The sequence below is a fragment of the Hibiscus syriacus genome, unplaced genomic scaffold (assembly GCF_006381635.1).
Source record: "Hibiscus syriacus cultivar Baekdansim isolate YM2019G1 unplaced genomic scaffold, ASM638163v2 tig00110386_pilon, whole genome shotgun sequence".
Classification (NCBI taxonomy): domain Eukaryota; kingdom Viridiplantae; phylum Streptophyta; class Magnoliopsida; order Malvales; family Malvaceae; genus Hibiscus; species Hibiscus syriacus.
This window is the reverse complement of record NW_024062716.1, coordinates 490,854-514,819: the sequence shown is the minus strand read 5'-3', so window position 1 is coordinate 514,819 and position 23,966 is coordinate 490,854. Positions and strand designations below refer to the sequence as shown.

Sequence of the window (23,966 nt, the reverse complement as noted above, 5' to 3'; positions counted from 1 at the left end):
TCGAACCCGATTTCAAAGATGAGTGGTATTTGAAGTAATTAACCCTAAACTTAAAGTTTTAAAATAAAATGTCAATCTGACTGAGTAGGGTCTCATCGAGTCCGGATAAAATGTCCATCCTATATATGAAGATTAAAAATCGAACTTGTTTAGACACCAGTTTAATTAATTTGAGACTGATAAAGATCTCTTAAAATTAAACAAATTATCTTACTTGGCAAACCAAAGTTTTAAACAAAAAACAAGGGCATACTCCAGTACCCCATACCAAAATAGATATAACATTGTTATCCACTCTCTGTTCAGTATAACTGCATAAGTGCATCTGCTATCATATTGCAATCCACTTTAACAAAATGGCAATCTCCAGCACTACATTACTGATCATTGAAAGATGAAACTCGCATGGTTCCACACAAATGGCAAAAACTAATCTAAAACTAATCATAAGGCTCTGCTGCTTCTACTGTTGGCATTTATTGATTGATTCACCATCTTGTAACAAATTTTGTTTGAAGCAATGCTCGAGGATGGCCTTTATTCTGCTCTAGTGTCCTCAAGAGGTTTCATCGTCTTCTTGAGTGTCATCTTCGCCAAGGAGGTGATTAAGAACAACTCTTGGTTTCTTAGGTTCCGATAAGTCTTCCGGGTTATTGTCATCACTTTTCCTTTTTAAACTCTCATCCTCTTGCCCATCTTGCTCGGCTGTGGTAGCTTCATCAGCAGATTTTTCAGGTTTATCCAGCAATGGTGGCCTTGAAGAATCAGGTTGCTCAACCATAGGAGATTGTTCACATTCTTTCAAAAACGAGCAAATTTCTTCACTTGCTGCAAGATCAAGTAGGGTTTTCCCGGCTTTTGTTTTGGCACTAAGACTTGCACCTTTCTTTAATAAGACTTTGATTACTTCTAGATGCGACCCTTGTGCAGCATAGTGAAGTGGAGTAAATCCCTTGCGATTAGTGGCTTTGGCCGAAACTCCTTCCGAGAGCAGAGTTCGGACAATCTCTAGATGCCCTTTCTGGGCTGCAAAATGAATCGCACCCATGTCATCCATGGCAGCAGCACCGACATCAACTTTATGCTTGCAGAGATAACTCACAACCTGTGCTTGCCCAGCCCATGCTGCTAAATGTAGTCTATATTACAGGGGTTACCAATGTCAAGGAATCAAATCAAAAACCAGTATGCTATCATGCAGAAAATTATAGTAGAACACAAGGTTAAACAATAGGATCCGGTCACTGATGATATTTACCAGGGAAACGGTTTTAAGTAGATGCCAACAATAAATATATACAATAAGAACAAGCAAGAAAAAGGCGGCACGATGCAGTGATGTGCATAGTTCGAGCATGTTACTATTCCAAAATAAGGATCTCTTTCTTTGTTGAAATGGGTAGCTAATAAGGCTATGCATCATATAGAACACTTCCAACATCTAAATTTCAGGATAAGCAACAAGTATAATTTGTTCAAACTAGAATAGTCCCTACAGTTGCACCGGATTAAGCCCCCATGACCTTGCATTTTAGGAACTAAAAGAAAAAATACGCAAAAGTTGGAGGCACTTCTTAAATACAATCATGGTAGCAAAACTAGACCACTATAGGTAATCCTCTAATCAGTACGAAAATGATTAAAGGAAAGAGAAATTTTAGCACAAGCATGGATTCAGGGTTGAATCCAGGCCAATCTGTGTTACTAATTTGAGAATGCTATTTCATTCAGTTGCCAGAAAAATCTGATTACTCGCAAATAAAAAAAACCCTAAGAACGAAGGCTAAATTTGCCCCTTCCCCTCTTCCCTCCTCAAAGACACCATGAAATCTGAAATAATGGTCTAAAAGATCAAACCTCAAGTGCAGATAACTACGAATTTTTTAATAATGATAAATTCGCTTCTCAATCTTCAATTCGTTGGGTAAAACAAAAAGAGGCAGATGGATAAAAGGAATGAGTTAATGGAATCATGTGAGTACAGATTTGCAAAATAAGACAAAATTTAATACCAAATACTGCTAAATTAACACGAAATGTTCCAAAATATCAATGAAGAAGGAAAGGATAGGAATAGAATTAGAATAGGATACGGAGTTCTGGAGTGCTTATCTCTGGAGTTTACGGCCAACGGATTAGACGCCAGAATTGATTGAAGTTTTGAAAGATCACCTGACCTTGCCGCTGCGTGTATATCTCCGCCGCCGCTCATTCTCTTCCTTTTTATTTTCTTTTGATTCAGCCGATCCTCCACTCTTTCCCTTTCGTTCTATTCTAAACGATGATCGATAGTTACGACAGCGCGTGAACTCACATACTCTAATGTTTGGTGTTTTTATAGAAATATCACCCTTGCACAATAATTACCTGTCAGACACTTTTTTTTAAATATTATTGAATTAACACCCTTTTTAACACAATGATAATAAAGCGCGGATCGTCATCCGCACTTTCGCGAAGTTCTGTTCGAATTGGTGCCACGTAAGGGGAAGACGCGAATTACCATTCGTGCTTTCGTAGGGTTCTGACACGTACAAAAGGCGCAAATCATACATTATACACGTTGAATTATTGATAATTCATTATTACCCAAGCCTAAAAACTCAACTTTTAAATGCTCCCCCTCCTCTATAAATAGCATCCCTCTGAATGAAAACATCACCATACCAAAATTACTTGATTATTTTCATTTCTATCAGTTCCTTCTATCAAACTAAGTATATTTTGTTATTGTTTTTATAAGGTAAAATTATTTTTGATTATATTATATTTAATTATTTGAAAAATTTTTATTGTACTAATTATTTTATATTTTTTTACGGTTGTAAAATTGGAAAGCAAGATCATACCTTGAGACATTTTGCCGATACGGTAATAATATGAAATTATGTTATTTAAATTATTGTGAAATTTAAAAAAAAAATTGGATTAGTTTATATTTTAATTCATATACTATTTATTTAATTAGGAGTATTTCATGTATAAGACTCTCGATCTTTCAAAGTCTCAAAATGACCCGTATTTCAACTATTGTTTACTATGATGGAGAAATTTGGGAAGATGAAACTGGCATCGTCTTCGCATCAAATCATTCTGTCAGAATATTCTTCAAAAGAAACATCACTCTTGAGGAGCTAATAACTAAAATTTCAAGGAAGATTCATGTTAGAAGTACTAGAAGAATGTCCTTACTTCAGTACAGATTTTCAACTGTAGTATCTTCGTTAACTTATACAGCGTTCAAACTCTCCAATAATGATGATGTTGATGGCTGGCTCATCAAGTTGATCAACTTGACAGCCCAACTCAAGTAATATGTAATGATTTTAACTCAAGTAATGTGTAATGATTTTAACTCGTTAATGGGAAATCCACATCATGGTGCCATCCCATCAAGTTCAAAGGGGAGACATTCATCAGCAATTTCTTACGATATGTACCGAGGTGGCTCCACAAACAATTTGTATGGAAACATCACTTCCAGTTCAAGGGGAAGACATTCATCTGCCAATTTCTTTGACCTGAATATGGAGATGCCCTTAACGTAGCAATCTGTGCAGTACCCATTTGACACGATGCCTTCAAGTTCCAAGGGGAGGCATTCAATTGCGAGCTTCTTCGACCTCAATGTCGAGATGCCTTCAAGTTCAAGGGGAATACATTCAACTACCAGCTTGTTCGACCTAAATGTCGGCATCGTGGAGGAACCCTCATCTTCATCAGAAGAACCTCTTCGTGAGCCAAGTGCAGATGTGATGAGACTGGACTATTCGTTTAGCCAGAATCACTGCAGTTCAACATGGACTCTGGTGATGATGATGATGATGAAGTTCTCACAAATATGGTACACACTGAACCTCCAACACACATGAATGAAACTTACTATGGTGCAATGTACGGGTCAGAATTTACAGATATGCCTAATGTTTGTGACTACGGATTTAACTAATCAGTCAATGATAGTGAGTTATATAAAGGAATGGAGTTTCCATTCAAAGAAGAAGTGATGATGGTAATTATGAATTACAACATTCATAATTCTGCTCATTCCAAATTCGATCGTTCTATCACCGAAAAATATGTCTGCCAATGTGTCCAATGTGATAACGGATGCAACTGGATAGTTCGTGAATCGAAGAGGAAGAGGAAAACTAATATATGGGAACTAACAATATACAACGGTCCTCACATATGATGTGTTGAAGGGATCAACCATGATCATCCCAACTTGGATTCTGACATTATCTGCCAAGTCATCATGCCCATGGTCAAAGCAAACTCCCATATAGCTATTGTGGTGTTGATTTCATCTATACAATCGTAATATGGGTACAACGTCTCATACAGGAAAGCATGGAAGGCAAATCATAATTCCATTAAAAAACTTCATGGCGAGTGGGATGCATCCTACAACGAACTATCAAGTTAGTTTAGGGTAGTGCACAGATTGAATCCTGGGACAATTATCGACTTCTAAACTTGCCATGCATACCACAATGATCGAGTGCTTCGTGATCGATGCCAATTCTACCGGATTTTTTGGACTTACCCATAGTGTATTAATGTTGTGAAATACTGCAAGCTCGTGGTCCAAATTGATGGGATATTCTTGTATGGAAAATACAAGCAAGTTTTATTATTGGCAGTTATCCAATATGGTAATTACAACATTCTTCCAGTTGCTTTTGCCCTTATTGAAGGAGAAAATACATAATCTTGGGTTTTTTTCCTCAGAAACTTATGTTTACATATTGCCACAAGGGAAAAAGTTTGTGTCAATTCAGATCGCGTAGCTAGGATCAAAGAAGCAATGGAGTCTTTGGGTCTAATGTGGCAACCGCCCTATGTCCAACATCGGTACTGTATCTGACACATTGCTGCTAACTATCATGGAAAGTTCAAGAAGAATGATGAATGCAAATTACTTGTGCGCATGGTTATGTAAAAATACCTAATTTTATTTCTCAATTATTTTCATTTTGTATGGAAACTTAACAGTAAGTTTTACATTCGATGCTCAGGTTACAAACTATTACCTGAAACATTTGATGCTCAAGAAAAAAGTTAATCTCTTTTTTCATCAAGTAACCGTTGATGTTGTGATGATGTAATAGTTGTTTATGAAATCTAAGTTTGTGTTATTTAATTTTCATTTACTTTCAATTAATGTCATTTGAGCATCGTCGAGTAATGGGCTACTCAAGTGAAAATTAAATAAAAATATTACAAACTAAATACAAGAAAATAATACAATTCAAACAATAAAAACAACTAAATATAAATATTAAATGCAGACGAAACAATTCGAACAATTAAATAATAAAAACATTAACAAATAAAATAAATAAAAAGTCCATAACAAAATAAAAACTTTACAATTGCTAGTAAACAAACAAAATTAAATAAAAACTTTACAATTGATGGTAAACAAAAAAATTAAATAAAAACATTACAAACTAAACAACTCTATCGATGTATGTGTTTTGAATGTTTTCCATAGGGCGATAGTTGTCTGTGTCGAAGAGGATTTTTTCGTATAACTTGTTCTTCTTCCTCACTCTCATCATCACCATCATCATCATCAGGATCAATTATATTTTGTTGATGAGGGAAAGATGATGATGTAACACCTCCATGGAATAAGGACCCTACAGGTATATGACTGACTATCCCATTGTTCTTAGAAAATTGCGAAAACATCGACATCGATGAGTATGAAAACTGCGCCGGAGGTGTCTTTGTATGTGGTCCACCTTCACCTACCAAATAAGCAGCATATAAACCCCACGCTGGATCTACAAGCATGGAAATATAATATCCGCCATGAGGGGTCATAAAACCTTACGACGGTGGCATCTGACCTGACTATAATGGCATATGATATAGCTACGATGGAATCTGATATGGAAGCGGTGGCGTCTGACTTGGCTGCAGTGGTATTCGAAATGGCTACGGTTCTATCTGAAACGGCTGTAGAATGTACATCGGTATAGATAGTGGCTACTGTGATGGTTCCGGTGCTGCAATTGAGGACGATCCGGAAGCATCTAGTCTCCGTCCATGAGTCAAGGGACGATGATGCTATGACGACAGATGTCTTTGTCGACACTGATGAATGTTCCTACCTTGTGCTTCCTCGAAAACTAGGAACGGTTTCCCGTTCGTGTTAAACCACTCATAATAATCATCCACAACCCAATAATGATTCAGATAAATGGGTTTCGTATGGGGAATACGTTCACGTCAATCCTCCCATATCATTACCCACTCGATATGTTTCAGCAGCTAGACAACTTCTTTTTTGTCCCGTCTATCGATAATATGCATATCGTCGAGATTCTTATATGCTCCCGAAATAGATTGTACGAAACAAAATTGGCAGAGCACTCGATCAATAGGATGTCACTCGATAATAGCATAACATATCAAAGGGACCACCACTATCCAAACATCTAATGAGACTCTCAAGTGACGTGGGATGCAAATCCTCATTTCTTTAGTAGAATAAGGAGCCATTGAAACTAAAACAAATATATATAATTCTTATCAAAATAATATTTTAATTATATAATGATAATTAAAAGTAAATAATAAAATTTAAATACATACATCTGTACCAACCTTTTGATCAATGAGTAGCCAAATTTCTTCCAATTCATTTGGTAAATCCCAATGATCTTTTCTTGCACTTGACCACCTATTCAATGAAAAAAATTCATTATATACTCAACAAAATTATTTATATACGAATTCAGTAGTGAAATTACCTCAAGAATAGTGGAAAGACCAACGAGTTTTTCACGACCGGACATAAAAAAGCATGCGATACCACGCCCAAGTCTGGAGAAGAATGAGACATCATATGATAGCATTTTTTCGATAATCAGTTGCTTGACACATTTACTTTTACAGAAATGCCAAAACCAAATAGCCCCAACTGAGTGTGCCAACAACGTCAAAATATATAAGGTGACGTAACCACATACAATGAACTTGGTTGCACGATTTGTCGGACATCAAGATCCCTCCTATGAGTTTTAATATGCAAGCATGTGAATACATTTTAACCTGTTCCTCGGAGGTGTCACGACTCAAATGTTTAAAAGTTGTATCTAACCAATTTAACGGTATTCGACAACCGATAAAATTAGGCGGGGCACCTTCAAGATACTCTTCGCACAATGAATGCCAGTTACCATTCTCCACCCCAGAAATCACATCCCCATTTATCAAAAACCTCAAATGTATGGAAACATCCTCTAGTGTAATCGTGCACTCTTCACACGGAAGATGGAATGTGTGTGTCTCCGGTCTCTCTAAAAAACCATAGCTCAAATCTTCATTTTTCTCTCTAATAGAGGTGCACAAACGCTAAACATCTTCTTCATCATCTCTTTCTTTATCATATACTTATATAAAAAAAACCTCAAATTTCTCACAAAATGAGACATTTGTTTGACTTTCAGACTTGCTTTCCCTTTCTCACAAAATTTCTTTCCCTTTTGGATCCAAGTGCAACTCCTCGTTATAGGCCTTGGATCTGTCTGACAACACCTTGCTCGGTCTCATTTTATCTATTTCCAACTAGGGTTTTTGTTCGAACTTGAAGCTTTTTAATTTATCAAGCAATAGCCTCGAGTTTTCCAATGATGAATCCATGAGTTTGCGAGTTCTTGATCTTTCTTTCAACAAGATTTCAGGTGACAACGTGTGTAACCCCCTAGACCCAGTCTATGCATTACGATAAATCTAGCGGATTACAATAAAAATTTCCAAAACATTTTTCGATAATTTAAAATTACATTATAAATAACATCTTTGGGAAAAACATAGTTTATAACGATAAAAAGCCAACGAGTAAATATAAAACCGTAAATGAATGAGTAAAATAAAATACATCATAATCTGTATCATAGTAAATCTAACATCAGTAGCAAAAGCAGTTATAGTCATAAAAATAAGTATTTCTAATTAAAGGCACATGTTACCGAAAATGAAGGTAGTTAGAAAGATAAAAATATTGCAACAAAATATATTGTACAAATATCTCAATCCTCCAAGTGTCATGTTCGACTTGCCAATCCTAAAGTATCTGAAAGGGAAAATGGTTTGAAAAGGTAATTTATGAAGCTCAATGTGTTCTAATAGTGCAAGAAAAACATAATGAGTAAAATAATCAAGAAGTACTTCACTAAAGTATCGTAAAAGTCATAGAGAAATTGAATTTTAAAACTCATAATTACCCTCCTCCCGTACTCCAAAATGGAGTTCCCCAAAACTGCATCTATAAGGGCTTACCTTATACCCATTGGGTATAGAAGCCAACCTAACAGAGCATCTTGGGGCCTGAGAGCCTACCCAAGAAAGTTCTCGGGACCTCAAAGCCTACCCAAAGGTCGCCTTAGGTCCGTAAGGAATTACCAACTTGATCAGAGTTGAACCTACATACTCCAGTATCCTACCCAAAATAGTATCTCAATAAAACAGTTCACACAGTAAGCAGTGAATTCAATGATCCATAAATCGATATAATCATATCTTCCAGTGAAAACAAGAAATCAAATGACATATATCAAACAATCATGGTTCATAAACAGTTAACCTGTAAATTAGTAAATCAATAAATCATAACATTCAGCTATTAAAAGATTCAATAAATCATTAATTTTAGTAAATCACATTTCAAAGTAGATAAAACAATTATATAGCACATAGGGAACACACCTCGCAAAAAGGGATAAGTCAGCAAGTCTATTGATCATCTGCCTCGCCTCGCTTTGCAGTAGTACTCAAACTAATTCATAATGCAAAAGAGTTATTATCGGGTTAATACTTTAATTCAAATATTCTTAGGGTTTATGTACCATATGAGTAATCACTGGCTCAAGAGGTCGAACGGATAAAGAGGAGCTGGGTTATAACATCCCAAATGCAGGGTTAGTGATTAAAATGTAAATTTTGGACTCAATTTTAAATAAGTTAAAAGTTTAGGATTAAATTGGAAATGTTGTGAGTATGATTAATTATTAAATATAGAAATAAAGAAGTGTAAAATGGTCATTTGACAAGAAAGATTTTTATATTTCCTTTTTAGGCTATATAACACGTGGGGATTAAGAGGAAAAATGAAAGAAAAGTCTGGAGATGAGTGGAGCTTTCTTCTTATTCCTGTAGCACCATTAATAAGGTAAGTTGGTCTCAAGTTAATATTTCCTTTCATTTTTAAGTTGATTTTGATTCTAGAGATGATAAGAAAGTTTAAAGAAAGCTTTAGGGGGCTTTAAACACAAAGATGAAAAAGTTATAAGAGATTAAAGAGAATGAGTTTTTAAATGGAATCTTGGAAAAGAGTTGATAAGTATAATTGGAAGCTAAATTTAACTTTTCAATAGTTGAATTAAGAGATATGAAGTGATAGAATTGGAATTATAACATGTTGAAAATTTGGTGTAATTCTTGATTTACATATGGAGGATAGGATTTTGAGGTTAAAGATGTGATAAATGAGTATAAATGGGTTTAAGCATGTGTATGTGAGCTAAGTAAATGAAAGGGGATGAAATATGAAGTGTTTGAGCTAAAATAAGTGGATTTTCAGGCTTAAAAAGGAAAATTTGGGCTATGGGTATCGGTACCTATTCATCAGGTACCGATACTTTAAGAGTAAAAATAACAAAGGCATTCAAAGGGTATCAATACCTGGGAAGAACATTATCGATACCCAGGGTATCGATACCTTAAGGAAGATATCGATACCTTCTTTGAATGAGAATTACATAATGCAATATGGGTATCGATACTTAGGCATGATACCGATACCATAGATAGGGTAGTATCGATACCCTATGGGGGGTACTGATACCATTGCAAGAGAAAATTTGGATTAATTTTTTCTTCTAGCTTAAGAAATTAATGATCGAATCATAGTATTTAGAATGATGATATGTATATATATGATTGTGTAGATATCGATCGAGAGCAAAGTCCGGACAAATTGATACATAATAGTCATCGAGAAGAAATATGAGATCAATATTGACTAGTGAGGCCAGGTGAGTGCATATTAGTTATATGAAGTGTAACAGAAAGAAGACTTGTGACAAGTATATTTCCTATAGTAGAATGCATTAATTCATTAATATGATAATATGTTTGACATGATACATGTGTGTTATTGATTATTGCATATGTTAAATGATATGTGTGAGTACATGTTAGTGTGATTGTGAATGGGTATAAAGGAAACAAGTGATGATATAAGAATATATTATAAGATATATGATATGAAAATGTGATAATGAGCTATGTGAAAGAACCATGAGATATAAATAAAAAAAGTATATGTGATATGTGAAAGTGAACCATATGTTTATATGAATATGGGAAATGATATGAAATAGAATGCCCATATTATGTGATATGAGAGCTATAGGTACAGTCGGCATGCCAAGAGTCGAGTGTTACATAGATCCTTCGGGATATAGACACAGGTCTTTCGGGACAGATTCATAGGTCCTTCGGGATATCTTTCACATGCCACTCAGTGGACCCTTATACGAGATGTGGTGACAACATATGTGCACAACCTCAAAGTACTCACATACCTTAAGTTCTCATAGATGTACATGGGCTAATAAAGATATAATATGAATAATTTGAGGTGATTGTTATATGTGGTTGCATGTGTTGCATATGTTATCGTTTCTATGTGAAATATGTTTGTATGATATATTTGAATATAAGAGAATAAAATAAACTTATATGATATGTTACAAGTAATTACATGAGAAATGATGTAAACTCCCCAAGTATATGTATATGTAATAAAGTGGTGGACTATATGATTATATGAATAGAATAATTATGATCGTACGGTGATAATATACTTTGTAGGAAAACTAGTATAATGAAATTATATTAGTAAATGAGAATTGAGATAAAATAATGGAGATAAATAAATAGTACATCAAATATGAAACATGTACAGAAATAAGTTGTATAGGAAAGTTTATATGTTTTAATGAAATAGTGATCTAAAACTTATTAAATTATTAGGTGATATAAAACACATTACAAAGATCTAGGAAACGAAGTCATATGAGAATATCATATGAATTAAGTATGATAAGTTATGATAATATGTAACAATAGTCTATGGGTTATATGATAAATAGAAGCATATGTAAATATGAGATAAATATAAATGATTATATGAACATGAAGCAATATACAATACTATATGATATGATGATATATGTGTATGTATATATATATATATATATATATATATATATATATATATATATATATTTATTTATTACATGAATGTGTATATGAGGTTATATGATTTGATAGTATGTAGCATGCATTCATTGTTAAGAGTTATAGTTACCTTATACGTTTTATATGCCTCACTAAGTCAAAGACTTAGCGTGTGAATGTGTCACACGTAGAATTCAATAAGATTATGGATCGAAGAGGAGCAAGACAGGTCAGCTCTCCTTTACTATAATCAGATCAGACAAGAGTTTTGAATCATATGTATTTTATTATTTGAAAGTATTTGTCATATAATTAATGTTTTAAATTATATACGCTCTAATCAATTTTGAAGATATTTTATTTGCAATAACATGAACCTTTATTGAATAAAAGTGGAAAATTTTCATGTTGGTATACAAGTATAAGTTTTAAAAAGTCAATGTGACATCTCGTACTCGGATACGGGTTGAGGGTGTTACATTTAATGGTATCAGAGCTAAGGTTTAGCTAATTCTAGCCTTAAACCGAAGTTAATTAAGTTTTAAAATATGTACATGCCAACACAAAGTGAAAAATTTATGATCTGATAGTGTAAGGAGTATATTGTCTTGCTAATAGAATTAGATTAATACGTTATAATAAAAGCATGATAATAATAGTTTCGAAAGAAGTGGGAGGTGATAGACCTGATGGTGATAGCAATTCACCTGCCCTGTCCAGACAGGATGAAGAGCATACACCTGAGGAAGTGTCTTGTAGGATCAAGGGTTGATTTCGGAATGTTGGAAATATGTTAGAATAAAGTTAAAGGGGTCTTCATTGTTCTAAAGTGGAGAAGTTAGATAAAGTAGTTTAGTTATTATGTGGATAAGTTGATGTATAGTAAACAGATGTTATCATGAGAATGATAGAAGATTCAGAGATGTGGTTATTAGTTTGGAAAAGTTTGATAATAAGTATCTCGGTAATAAGTTTATCGGAAATATGAAGACATAGTTTATGAATTTGAAATAAGAGAATCGTGATGTGTATGGATAAGAGTGTATTTTATAAGTTGAATGAATAGTAGTCAGCTAATTTGAAGGAAAATGATGAGATATGATTCAGAAGAGTTTAAGAATGGGTACGTCATTGATCAGTTGTAAGACAAAAGAAGTTGGAATGTTGAGTTGAATTAAGGAAAATGTTTGTGCATGAGTAAGAATGTGGTTTTGATAAACTAAGTAAATTATTAATGGGTTAGTTTTAAATGGAAAGAATGTATATGAACGGTTCGATAAAAGTTTACGCTCTAGATTGGAAGTAATGATGCTGACTATATGATCGTAAGTGCATTAGAGTTAAAGGATTAAAAGATGATAATAAGTTAAGCTAATTAAGTATAGAGTGGGATTTGAATATAGTTATGAATTATGATTATGTAAATATGATGTAGTCAAAGAAATGAGAATTTATAAATTTGAAGGGAGATTTAAGGAAGTAGAACAAGTATTTTAATAGATTAAGGAATTATTTAAATTTGGTATCTGATAAATTAAGTGGAGGAAATACAAGTACAAGAGATGGTAAAGAATGAGGTTCTGTAAAAGAAGTTAAATATCAAGGTTATGAAGTTGCGATAAAGATCGATAATCAAAGATGAGTATAAAAGAGTTTTGAAACAGGAAGAAAAGATATGATCTATATGGTAAGAAGATTTGAAGAGTGAAGGAGATAAGGATTCGTATGTTTGAAGGATCAGATATGATAAAGGTTACGTGAGGTATATATTATAAGTTGACTAGAAGTAAGAAAGGTTCGTTAGATGATGTGAAAGATTGTTTGATTCTGCAAAATGTATGTCTTAATTATTTATAATTAAGATTCAAGGTTATATTTCTTGTTCAAATAGATGTATTTAGCGAAATAAAGAATTATTTATATGTATTAAAGAAGTTTATGAGGTAGTCAAGTGATGGAACAAAAAGTTTGGTTATTATTGCAAGGCAATTGAAGATTGATAAGGAATTTGATCAATTTATGATTTTCAGTAATAAGAATTGATGTTATTGTCTACATGATAAGTGATAGTAGAGGGATGTATCAACAAGAAAGGTAGTTGAAGAATTAAAGGAAGGAAAGACAAGTTTCTGACGGTGACAGGAAAGATTAAGTAAAGGAAGCAACATGAGAACATTAGAAGATATGTTTTTATCAATGTGTGCAGTGAAAATTCTAGGACAAATTTTCTTAAAATGAGGGGAGATTTGTAACATCCCAAATACAGGGCTAGTGACTAAAATGTAAATTTTGGAAACTTTGTGCTTAATTTTGAAATAAGTTAAAAGTTTAGGGATTAAATTAAAAATGTTGTGAGTAGGATTAATTAGTAAAGATGGAAAGAAAGAAGGGTAAAATGGTCATTTGACAAGAAAGATTTTTATCTTTCCTTTTTGGCCTATATAACACGTGGGGATTAAGAGGAAAAATGAAAGAAAAGTCTGGAGATGAGCGAGCTTTCTTCTTATTCCCGTAGCACCATGAATAAGGTAAGTTGGTCTCAAGTTAAGATTTCCTTTCATTTTTAAGTTGATTTTGATTCTAGAGATTATAAGAAAGTTTAAAAAAAGCTTTAGGGGGCTTTAAACAAAAAGATGAACAAGTTAGGATATATTAAAGAGAATGAGTTTTTAAATGAAATCTTGGAAAAGAGTTGATAAGTAGAATTGGAAGCTAAATTTGACTTGTCAATAGTTGAATTAAGAGATATGAAGTGATAGAATTGGAATTAGAATATGTTAAAAATTTGGTATAATGCTTGATTTACATATGGATGATAGGATTTTGAGGTTAAAGATGTGATAAATGAGTATAAATGGGTTTAAGCATGAATATGTGAGTTAAGTAAATGAAAGGGGATGAAATATGAAGTGTTTGAGCTAAATGAATGGATTTTCGGGCTTAAAAAGGAAAATATGGGCTATGGCTATCGGTACTTATTCATCAGGTACCGATACTTTAAGAGTAAAAATAACAAAGGCATTCAACGGGTATATTTACCAGGGAAGAATAGTATCGGTACCCAGGGTACCGATACCTTCTTTGAACGAGAATTACATAATGCAATATGGGTATTGATACTTAGGCATGATACCGATACCATAGATAGGGTAGTATCGATACCCTATGGGGGGTACCGATACCATTGCAAGAGAAAATTTAGATTAACTTTTTCTTCTAGCTTAATAAATTAAGGATCGAATTATAGTATTTAGAATGTTGATATGTATATATATGATTGTGTAGACATCAATCGAGAGAAAAGTCCGGACAAGTTGATACATAATAGTCATCGAGAAGAAATATGAGATCAGTATTGACTAGTGAGGCCAGGTGAGTGCATATTAGTTATATGAAGTGTAATGGAAAGAAGACTTGTGACAAGTCTATTTCCTATAGTAGAATGCATGAATTCATTAATATGAGTATATGTTTGACATGATATATGTGTGTTATTGATTATTGCATATGTTAAATGATATGTGTGAGTACATGTAAGTGTGATTGTGAATGGGTATAAAGGAAACAAGTGATGATATAATAATATATTATAAGATGTATGATATGAAAATGTGATAATGAGCTATGTGAAAGAACCATGAGATAGAAATAAAAAAGTATATGTGATATATGAAAGTGAACCGTATGTCTATATGAATATGGGAAATGATATGAAAGAGAATGCCCATATTATGTGATATGAGAGCTATAAGTATAGTTGGCATGCCAAGAGTCGAGGGTTACATAGATCCTTTGGGATATAGACATAGGTCCTTCGGGACATATTCATAGGTCCTTCGGGACATATTTCACATGCCACTCAGTGGACCCTTATACAAGCTGTAGTGACAACATATGTGCACAACCTCAAAGTACTCGCATACCTTAAGTTCTCATAGATGTACATGGGCTAATAAAGATATAATATAAATAATTTGAGGTGATTGTTATCTGTGGTTGCATGTGTTGCATATGTTATCGTTTCTATGTGAAATATGTTTGTATAATATATTTGAATATAAGAGAATAAAAATGAACTTATATGATATGTTACAAGTAATTACATGAGAAATAATGTGAACTCCACAAAATATATGTATATGTAATAAAGTGGTGGACTATAGGATTATATGAATAGAATAATTATGATCGTACGGTGAGAATATACTTTGTAGGTGAACTAGTATAATGGAATTATATTAGTAAATGAGAATTGAGATAAAATATTGGAAATAAATAATTAGTACATCAAATAGGAAACATGTGCAGAAATAAGTCGTATAGGAAAGTCTATATGTTTTAATGAAATGGTGATCTAAAACTTATTAAATTATTAGGGGATATAAAACACAATACAGAGATCTAGGAAACGAAGTGATATGAGAATATCGTAGGAATTAAGTATGATAAGTTATGATAATATGTAACAATAGTCTATAGGTTATATGATAAATAGAAGCATATGTAAATATGAGATAAATATAAATGATTATATGAACATGAAACAATATACAATACTATATGATGATGATATATGTGTATGTATATATATTTTTATTACATGAATGTGTATATGAGGTTATCTGATTTGATAGTATGTAGCATGCATTCATTGTTAAGAGTTATAGTTACCTTATACGTTTTATATGCCTCACTAAGTCAAAGACTTAGCGTGTGAATGTGTCACACGTAAGATTCAAGGAGATTATGGATCGAAGAGGAGCAAGACAGGTCAGCTCTCCTTTACTATAATCAGATCAGACAAGAGTTTTGAATCATATGTATTTTATTATTTGAAAGTAGTTGGCATGTAATTAATGTTTTAAATTATATATGTTCTGATCAGTTTTGAAGATATTTTATTTGTAATAATATGAACCTTTATTGAATAAAAGTGGAAAATTTTCATGTTGGTATACAAGTATAAGTTTTGAAAAGTAAATGTGGCATCTCGGACTCGGATCCGGGTTGGGGGTGTTACATGGGTCGAGCTATCGAGCGATCGATAGATTCTCGTGTATCTTCAAATAATAATATCTTAGATCAGTCAATAACCTTAATTTAATTATTCTTAAAATAAAATACTTAAGTCTATATGCATGTTCGGGTTTGATGGTTAATTCAGAGGCTTTTGGGTTCAAATTTGACAAAATAGACTTCGGATTCGAACTCATGACATCGAAAAACATAAAATATTACATTTTAGAAAATTTGACTTTTTGGTCAAATTCAACACCAGTCAAAGTCAAAGTCAAAGTCAACTCTGGTCAAAGCCAACGGTCAGTCAAAGTCAATGAGTTGACTTTATTTAAATTGACTCAATCGGGTTGATTGGTCGTGTTGACTCAATTTTACCCGGTTCAGTTTTACATCGATCGCGAGTCGAACAAGGGTGGTGGTAATTGGTTTTGGTAATGGGGGATGGGTTTTTTGGTGTTATAACCCGAAACTTAAACAATAAATATTATATTTAATTAAAGATGTCACAAATAGTGACTTAATCTAAACGATAGGGTGATAGCCGGCCATACTGATAAACAAGGGTTTGAAACCCCTTAGCCACACTTTCATATTTTATTTTTTTCTCTACCGATCAAAAAGCGGAAAATTCAGGGTTAAGTCTCTAAATTTCCCACAAATTCAAAATCGAGCTGCAAACTTCTAAAACTTGCAATTTAGTCCATAAATTAACTAAATTAATTTTATAATTTATAATTTGAAATGGGGGTGTAACAACGTGGTTCCTTGAATTCTCCACACTGGGTGCGACGAGTTAGAGCTATTGGACTTGAAAGGAAACAAGATTGATGGTAAAGCAAAACGTTTCGAACTGCAAAAAATTTTAGTTTTTGGATCTTTCATCGAACAATTTTTCAGTTGGGATTCCTTCATTCGGAGGCTTCTCGGTCTTGGAACATATTGATATCTTCTGCAACAATTTCTTTGGCGATATAACTAGGGCAATTTCTTCATGTATGAACATTAATTTCTTGAATCTATCGAGCAATCAAAAATTTCAGTCAGATTTCAGCTTTGCCAACTTCTAATTGGCAGTATATTTTTTTAGCTGAAAACAATTTTTAAGGGGAGATTCCTTTGTATCTCACTCAAGCTTGTTCAAATCTTGTTGAACTCGATCTCTCTTATAATAATCTCTCTGGGTTGATTCCTAGTAGCTTTGGTTCTTGCAGTTCTTTGGAATCATTCAATGTGTCTAGCAACAATTTTACAGATAAAATCCCCGTTGAAATATTCCAGAATATGAGTTCATTGAAGGAGTTTGGTTTAGCTTTTAATTATTGCTATGGTCCACTGCTATCTACTCTTTCAGGATTTTGGATATCAATTCAAACAACATTTTAGGGTTAATTCATGTTTCTTTATACGATAATTAGGGAAACAGGTTGCATGGGTCGACATCCCAACTGCACCGGATTGACTTCCCATGGACATGCTTCGATTTTTAAAAAATAAATAGTTAGGTGATCAAAATAGAATTATATGAATAGTTGAGTAATTAAATATATAATTTACCTGTGTATTTTTTAACGGAAATACCGATTTAAGACAAATGAGGTAATGAATTAAACTTTAGGGGGCAAAACATTCTGAAAAATATTTTAAAGAGCAACTCGGTATAAATGGTATAGTTTAGGGGCAATGGTGCATTTAAACCTTAAGAAAAAGGCTTAATTGCAAGATAAGTATCCGAATTATGTTTTTTTTAGGTTGCATAATTTTTAGGGTAAACTATTTATTTAGCTACCCACCTATCACTTTATTTTTCTTTTGATCATCTAACTATAATTTCTTACAAACTCATACATAACAAATTCTGACATCGCATTTTTAATTAGTATTTTAATAATTTATATTTTAATTATATTTTATAATTTATTAAAGGTTAAAAATCCTTTCTAAAAGATTATAAGTTTGTAAGTCTTTAAAAAGATTTTATAAAATCTAAATGACTAAGATATATATCAAGTTTTAAAAAAACATAAATTTTTGAATTACATTGTTTTATATTTGTAATTAGTTGTTTGAGATCATGTGTGACGCATGAGATAACACTACGAACATTTGAGAATTTTTTACTAATAGTCATGTGTGATGCTAGATATAACACTACAGATATCTGATATTATTTGACTAGCGGCCATGAGTAACAAGATACTATCTAGGTACTTGATTATTTAAGCACGTGTACAATCTAACAAATTTAACAAGTTTTATATACAAGTGATTTGATCATGTTGATTATGATGACTCATGATTATGGGTGATTAATGAGTTGAGCAACTCGTGAGTAATTCGAATTTGACTCGGTAAAAACTCGATTAAGGTTGACTCAACTCGAGACCTTAACGAGTTGAGTCGAGTAAAGTCTAACTCGACTCGATAAGTTCGCGAGCAACTTGTTAATTTGTTTATATAATTTTTTAGTAGTTTATCTTAAAATTTTATTTCATTCAAAAAAATTACTAATTTACCAATTGATAATAAAAAAGATGAAAAATTATTAATCTATTAATTTTCTAATAAACAATAAAAAATACTAATTTATTAATTAATATTTTACTACACTCAAACATCAAACCCTATTTATTATTTTAATGTATTTGTGGATTGTTACTTTGGAATTTAGATTTTGAAATTGTTTCATAAACTCTTTTGATAATTTTTTGGTTAAATTTATTAATATATATTTATATTAAGCTTTTATAGTATTAGTAGATTTTACGTATAGTAAATAAAATAAGGTAAAAATTTCGGTGAGCTTAACGAGCAATGAGCATTGAGCTTAACGAGCAATGAGCTTAACAAACAGCGAGTCGAGCAACCAATTTTTTTAACGAGCACGAGTCGAGCAAAATTTTAACGAGCTTAATGAGAAACGAATCAAATCGAGCAACAATTTTTTTAATGAGCACGAGTCGAGCACTGCTCAACTCGAGATCGGCTCGCTCGATAAGCACCCTAATAATGATTAGAATGTTCGATACTCATATCATGATTCTATGTGTATATTCGATTTGCATGTTCATATTTGTGAATTATTTGAAGTATGGTTGATTAGTTTTGTACCATTGAGCTTGAAAAGCTAGTGTTCAAATTATTTCTATTTTCATATCAGTATACTTTTGTTCGAGCCCAATGAGCATCATCGACGAAGGACTTCAAATATCTCAATCATAGAGTACAATAACTTATATGTTAGTGGGGATTGTATTTATAAGGCCTGGCTTATACTTTGGCTCTATAACTCATTTATTGTTTTGGATATTTTATTATTTTGATATACACTTATATTGGAGCTCAACGTATTTTTTATAACTACTTTTATTACTTTTTAGTATAACTATTTGATAATATTTTCTCATATATGAAATATTGTTAATGTTTAAAATAATAATAATAAATAATTGGGTACTCTGGTGACCTGAAAGTAGCATTCTGGTCTTTGGACATTTTGTATTTGTGATTAGGGTGTTACACATATGAGGAGATTAGAGTATTAGCACGTCGAATCTTTAGATTGTTTTTTGTCGATTTTGATCGGGTTTTGTAGAAAATCAATCTGATGAGGAAAAAGAGGAGTGAAATGTGAGCATTTTAATATCTTGCCATGAATGACGACCAATGATAGGCAACGATTAGTTTCCAGTGATGATCGGAAAAAATTCAGTGTTAAAAACTATTTTTTTTAAAAACGTTAATGGTAAAATCGATACACGCTTAAAGTTCAATGCTTAAAAGGACATTATTTTGGGTAGGGGTGAGCATTCGATCGAGTCGAGTCAAAATTTTTTGAGTTATTCAAGTTGACGAGTCATATTTTGTGAATTGAACTTAACTTGAAATTTTTTTCAAGTTGAGTTCAGTTCAAGAAATTTGAGTCAAGTTATTCGAGTTTCTATACAAATTTTATTATAATTATTTATATTATTATGGTAAGGATTGATTCTAATTTTTTGATTTTCTCTAACTATATAAGATATATATATGTATATATTATTTCTTCATATTCTTTAAACAATATAATGTTATTTAATATATCAAATACAATCTAAAATTATAAAATATATTTACAATATTATATTTTTAAAAAGATATTTTGAGAGTAAAGTATTGATGAGAGTATAAAAGAGTTAAGGAATTGACGGAAAGAAATAATTTGAAAACAATTGCAATCAAAAGATCAAATTGAGTGAAATGCAAAGTTAAGGGACTAAATAAAAAAGAGAGTATATTTTAGTAAAAAATAAGAATTGAAGTTACATAAGTATTCTATAGTGGTATAGGAGCATGTGATTCAAATTTGATAAAAAAAGACTTAAAATGAAGGATGAATTGAAGAAATAAAGAAATCATAAAAAGTTGAGGGACTAAATTGAAAAAAATGTTATAAAAAAGAGGAATTAAAAGCACATAAGTATTCTACGATGGTTTAGGAGCATGTGGTTCAAATTTAGTAAACAATACACTTAAAATGAAGGATGAATTGAAAGAATAAGGAAATTAGGGACTAAATCGTAAAACTATCAAAATAGTTAGTCAAATTTTAAGTTTTTTGAGTAACTCAAAATTTCAACTCAAAAACCGAATTAATAAATTGAGTTGACTCAAATAACTCAAAATTGAAAAAAATGATTTTTTTAGCCGAGTCGAGTTTTACTCACCCCTAGTTTTAGGCATTTAAGGTCTTGTCAAAATGACGACATTTTATCTGCATCATCACAGTGACAAAAAGATTTATCCATATCATTGAGTCATTAAATTTAATGGTCCAATTATGACTAATCTAGAAGACAACATGATTGGGAAAATTCCCTCGTCCTCGCAAGGAAACCTTATCGAAAAACAAAACCTATTCGGAACCTTTGGGGGAAGACCGCCGGAGGAGAAGACAGAGATCAATTTACAACCAGCTTTAGAAAGAACCGGATATCAGGTGAATCTAAAAGAACAAGGAAGTCCAAAGAAAACCAAGAACACAAAGGATGGAAAAATCAACGATAGTGCTACAGAAACAGAAGAGATGGAGACCGATAATATATCAGAGAGAGAGATATGACCGAAGCATCCGACATGAATGAAGTAGAAGAAATTGAAAGCGCAAAACAAAAAGAAACAGAGATAAGAGGAAAGGCAACTTACGCAAGCATGGTAGTCAACACATCTAGAGCAAGGAAACCGCTAAATACAAGATGTGGTATTAACGATGATGAAATTGTAGTATTGGAGGACTACGTTATCGACAAATCGGGTGTTTTCCCAACAATTAGATTCTCGGAAAAAGTTCATGATCAAATTGATAAAAACATGAGGAATTTCATCATCGTTCGGCTGTTAGGACGGATGATAGGATACAAAGCACTGCTAAATCAGATCCAAGCACTATGGAAACCAATTGGAGAAATACAACTCATCGACCTAGAAAACAAACTATTTCTTAGTCAAATTTGCAGATGAAGATGACTATACAAAGGTATTAACAGAAGGGCCATGGACAATATATGGATCAGGCTACCAGGACTACCTTATAGATACTACACAAAAGCACTTTTTCGACTAATTGCTTCAGTAGTCGGACAAGTAATTAAAGTAGATTATAACACTCAGGCGGGGGAAAGAGGTAAGTTTGCAAGAATTACAGTTTTAGTAGATCTAAACCAACCACTAATTCCTTGTATTGGAATAGATGGATTCACACAAAAATTAGAATACGAGAGATCACAACAGATTTGCTTCCATTGTGGGGTTTATGGGCATACAAGAGAGCAATGTGCAGCATATCAAGTACATATAGAATCTAAACGCGAGGAAGAGCTTAACGAAAGGAACAAAAACAACCACAACCTTGCAACAACATCAGAAGAAACACTGTTTGGACCATGGATGGTGGTGGAAAATCGTCGAAGGAAAACAACGACGACACAAAAGACTGAGAAAGACAATATGAAACAAAAGGCTGGTATAGAGGGCTCTCGTTTCACTATATTGAGCGAAGATGAGAATGGTCACATGGCTGAAATAAAAACAGGGACAGATGATAAAGAAGATAATGAGAACAAAAACAAACCAGTAAATAGAGAAACAACAAAAAGGAACTCACCAGATCATCAAACAAGGGGAACAAATCTCAACATGAATAACATGGTACCAAAACAAGCAAAGAAAATGCACGAATCGGACAGTATAAAAAACGCAATAGAAGTAATCCAAATGATAGAAGGACAGAACATGGAAACAGTGGAACATATAACCACAGCATGGAACGGAAACCACACAGCTATAACCATAAAAGAACCAAGCATGGGGAAAAAATGCACGAGACTAAATTCCCAAAAGGATGAGAAGAAGCTGGAAGGATAAGAAAAGAAAACAATGTGAAAGGGTTGAAAGTAAAAAAAACAACTTTTCACCCTACAAATCATATCTTGATCAAAGAGTGGGTAAATGTAACCCCTAGACTCGGCCTATGCGTTTCGACTAAGTCTAGTGGATCACATACATGATTCATAAAGATATTTTCTGAAACCGTTATTCAATCAATGTAAAATCACATTATAAATATCATGAAATAAATTATACTATCAAAACCCAACTTGTAAATATAATACCAATAAGTAATAAATTAATTTAAAACAGGTCTTCAAAATCAAAATCATGATAAACCAAACACTAATAGCAAAAGTGTCATCATCATAAAATACAATACTTTAAAATAAGATCCATGTCACCAAAATAAAGTCAACTTGCAAGATAAAACATTACAATCAGATATACTTCAAGAGATATGTTGATCCTCCAAGTGCTCGAACCGAGATATCTAACCAACAATATCTGAAAGGGAAAAAAACATTTTCGAAAGGTGAGCTAGGCTCAGTGTGTCCCAATATTACCTTAAAATCACAATAGGTACATTAAACAAATCATAGTTTAGTAAATCTCATAAATTCATAAAAGAGTTTAACTTTTGAAAATCATAGTTTAAACCCTTTTCTTGTACACTATCAGTAGTTCCCAAAACTATTTTCCATATAGCTTACTTTAAGCACACAGCAAAAAGAAAGCCAACCTAAGGATAAGCTTTAGAGCTTGTATCCTTAGGCCCGTAAGTCCAAGTCCATATAGCTTACCCTAAGCACACAGCAAGGGAAGCCAACCTAATGTATCTTGGGGCCCCAAGAGTCATATTAGGCCCATTCTGTTTATTAGCTTGATCAGAGCTATACTATTGTAATTCAATCCAAAAGTTCAATTGCACCGTGACACAAATTCCATAAATCATCACATTAAATTGGTGCATCAATAAAACAGTAACCAAAGAACTCAGTTTACCTCATATTAAAACCAATAAAATAGTTCAGTAATAATTAGGGAACACACCTCGATAATAGGTTCAAATAGTAGATTTACTGATTGCTGATTTCACCACGCTCTGCTACAGTTTTCGAACCTATTTTATAATAACACTATATTACTTATGGGTAACATAAATAAATCTCTAAAATCATAAATTTTACGGGTCTTACGGGTGAATACTGGCACACGTGGTTTAATTGATCTAGAAGAGCTGGGTCGAGCTATCGAACGATCCTGAGAGTCTCTTGTACCTTCAAACAATAATAATTTATCAGCTCCAAATCTTACTTAAT

General features: G+C 32.7%; 2 protein-coding genes across 2 annotated transcripts; one reads left to right on the top strand and one right to left on the bottom strand.

Moving 5' to 3' along the window:
- Nucleotides 1-301: 301 nt before the first annotated feature.
- Nucleotides 302-2,275, bottom strand: LOC120122302 (poly [ADP-ribose] polymerase tankyrase-like). The gene is made up of 3 exons (XM_039141456.1): nt 2,094-2,275; nt 548-1,139; nt 302-448 (listed from the first exon to the last, which is right to left on the bottom strand). Exons 1-2 carry the CDS (start codon nt 2,210-2,212, stop codon nt 557-559), a joined length of 702 nt encoding a protein of 233 aa, XP_038997387.1. The 5' UTR covers nt 2,213-2,275; the 3' UTR covers nt 302-448; nt 548-556.
- A 19,535-nt stretch (nt 2,276-21,810) lies between these two features.
- On the top strand, nt 21,811-22,680 carry LOC120122336. The gene has a single exon (XM_039141476.1). The coding sequence runs from the start codon at nt 21,811-21,813 to the stop codon at nt 22,678-22,680; it is 870 nt and encodes a 289-aa protein (XP_038997407.1).
- Nucleotides 22,681-23,966: the final 1,286 nt, after the last annotated feature.

What these genes read in the sequence shown, in the direction of transcription:
- LOC120122336 (XM_039141476.1), top strand. Translation starts at nt 21,811, where the DNA reads ATGGACAATATATGGATCAGGCTACCAGGACTACCTTATAGATACTAC.
- LOC120122302 (XM_039141456.1), bottom strand. Translation starts at nt 2,212, where the DNA reads ATGAGCGGCGGCGGAGATATACACGCAGCGGCAAGGTCAGGTGATCTT. An exon ending in GATAAGCACTCCAGAACTCC is followed by an intron (nt 1,140 to 2,093) that starts GTATCCTATTCT and finishes CCTGTAATATAG; the next exon opens with ACTACATTTAGCAGCATGGG.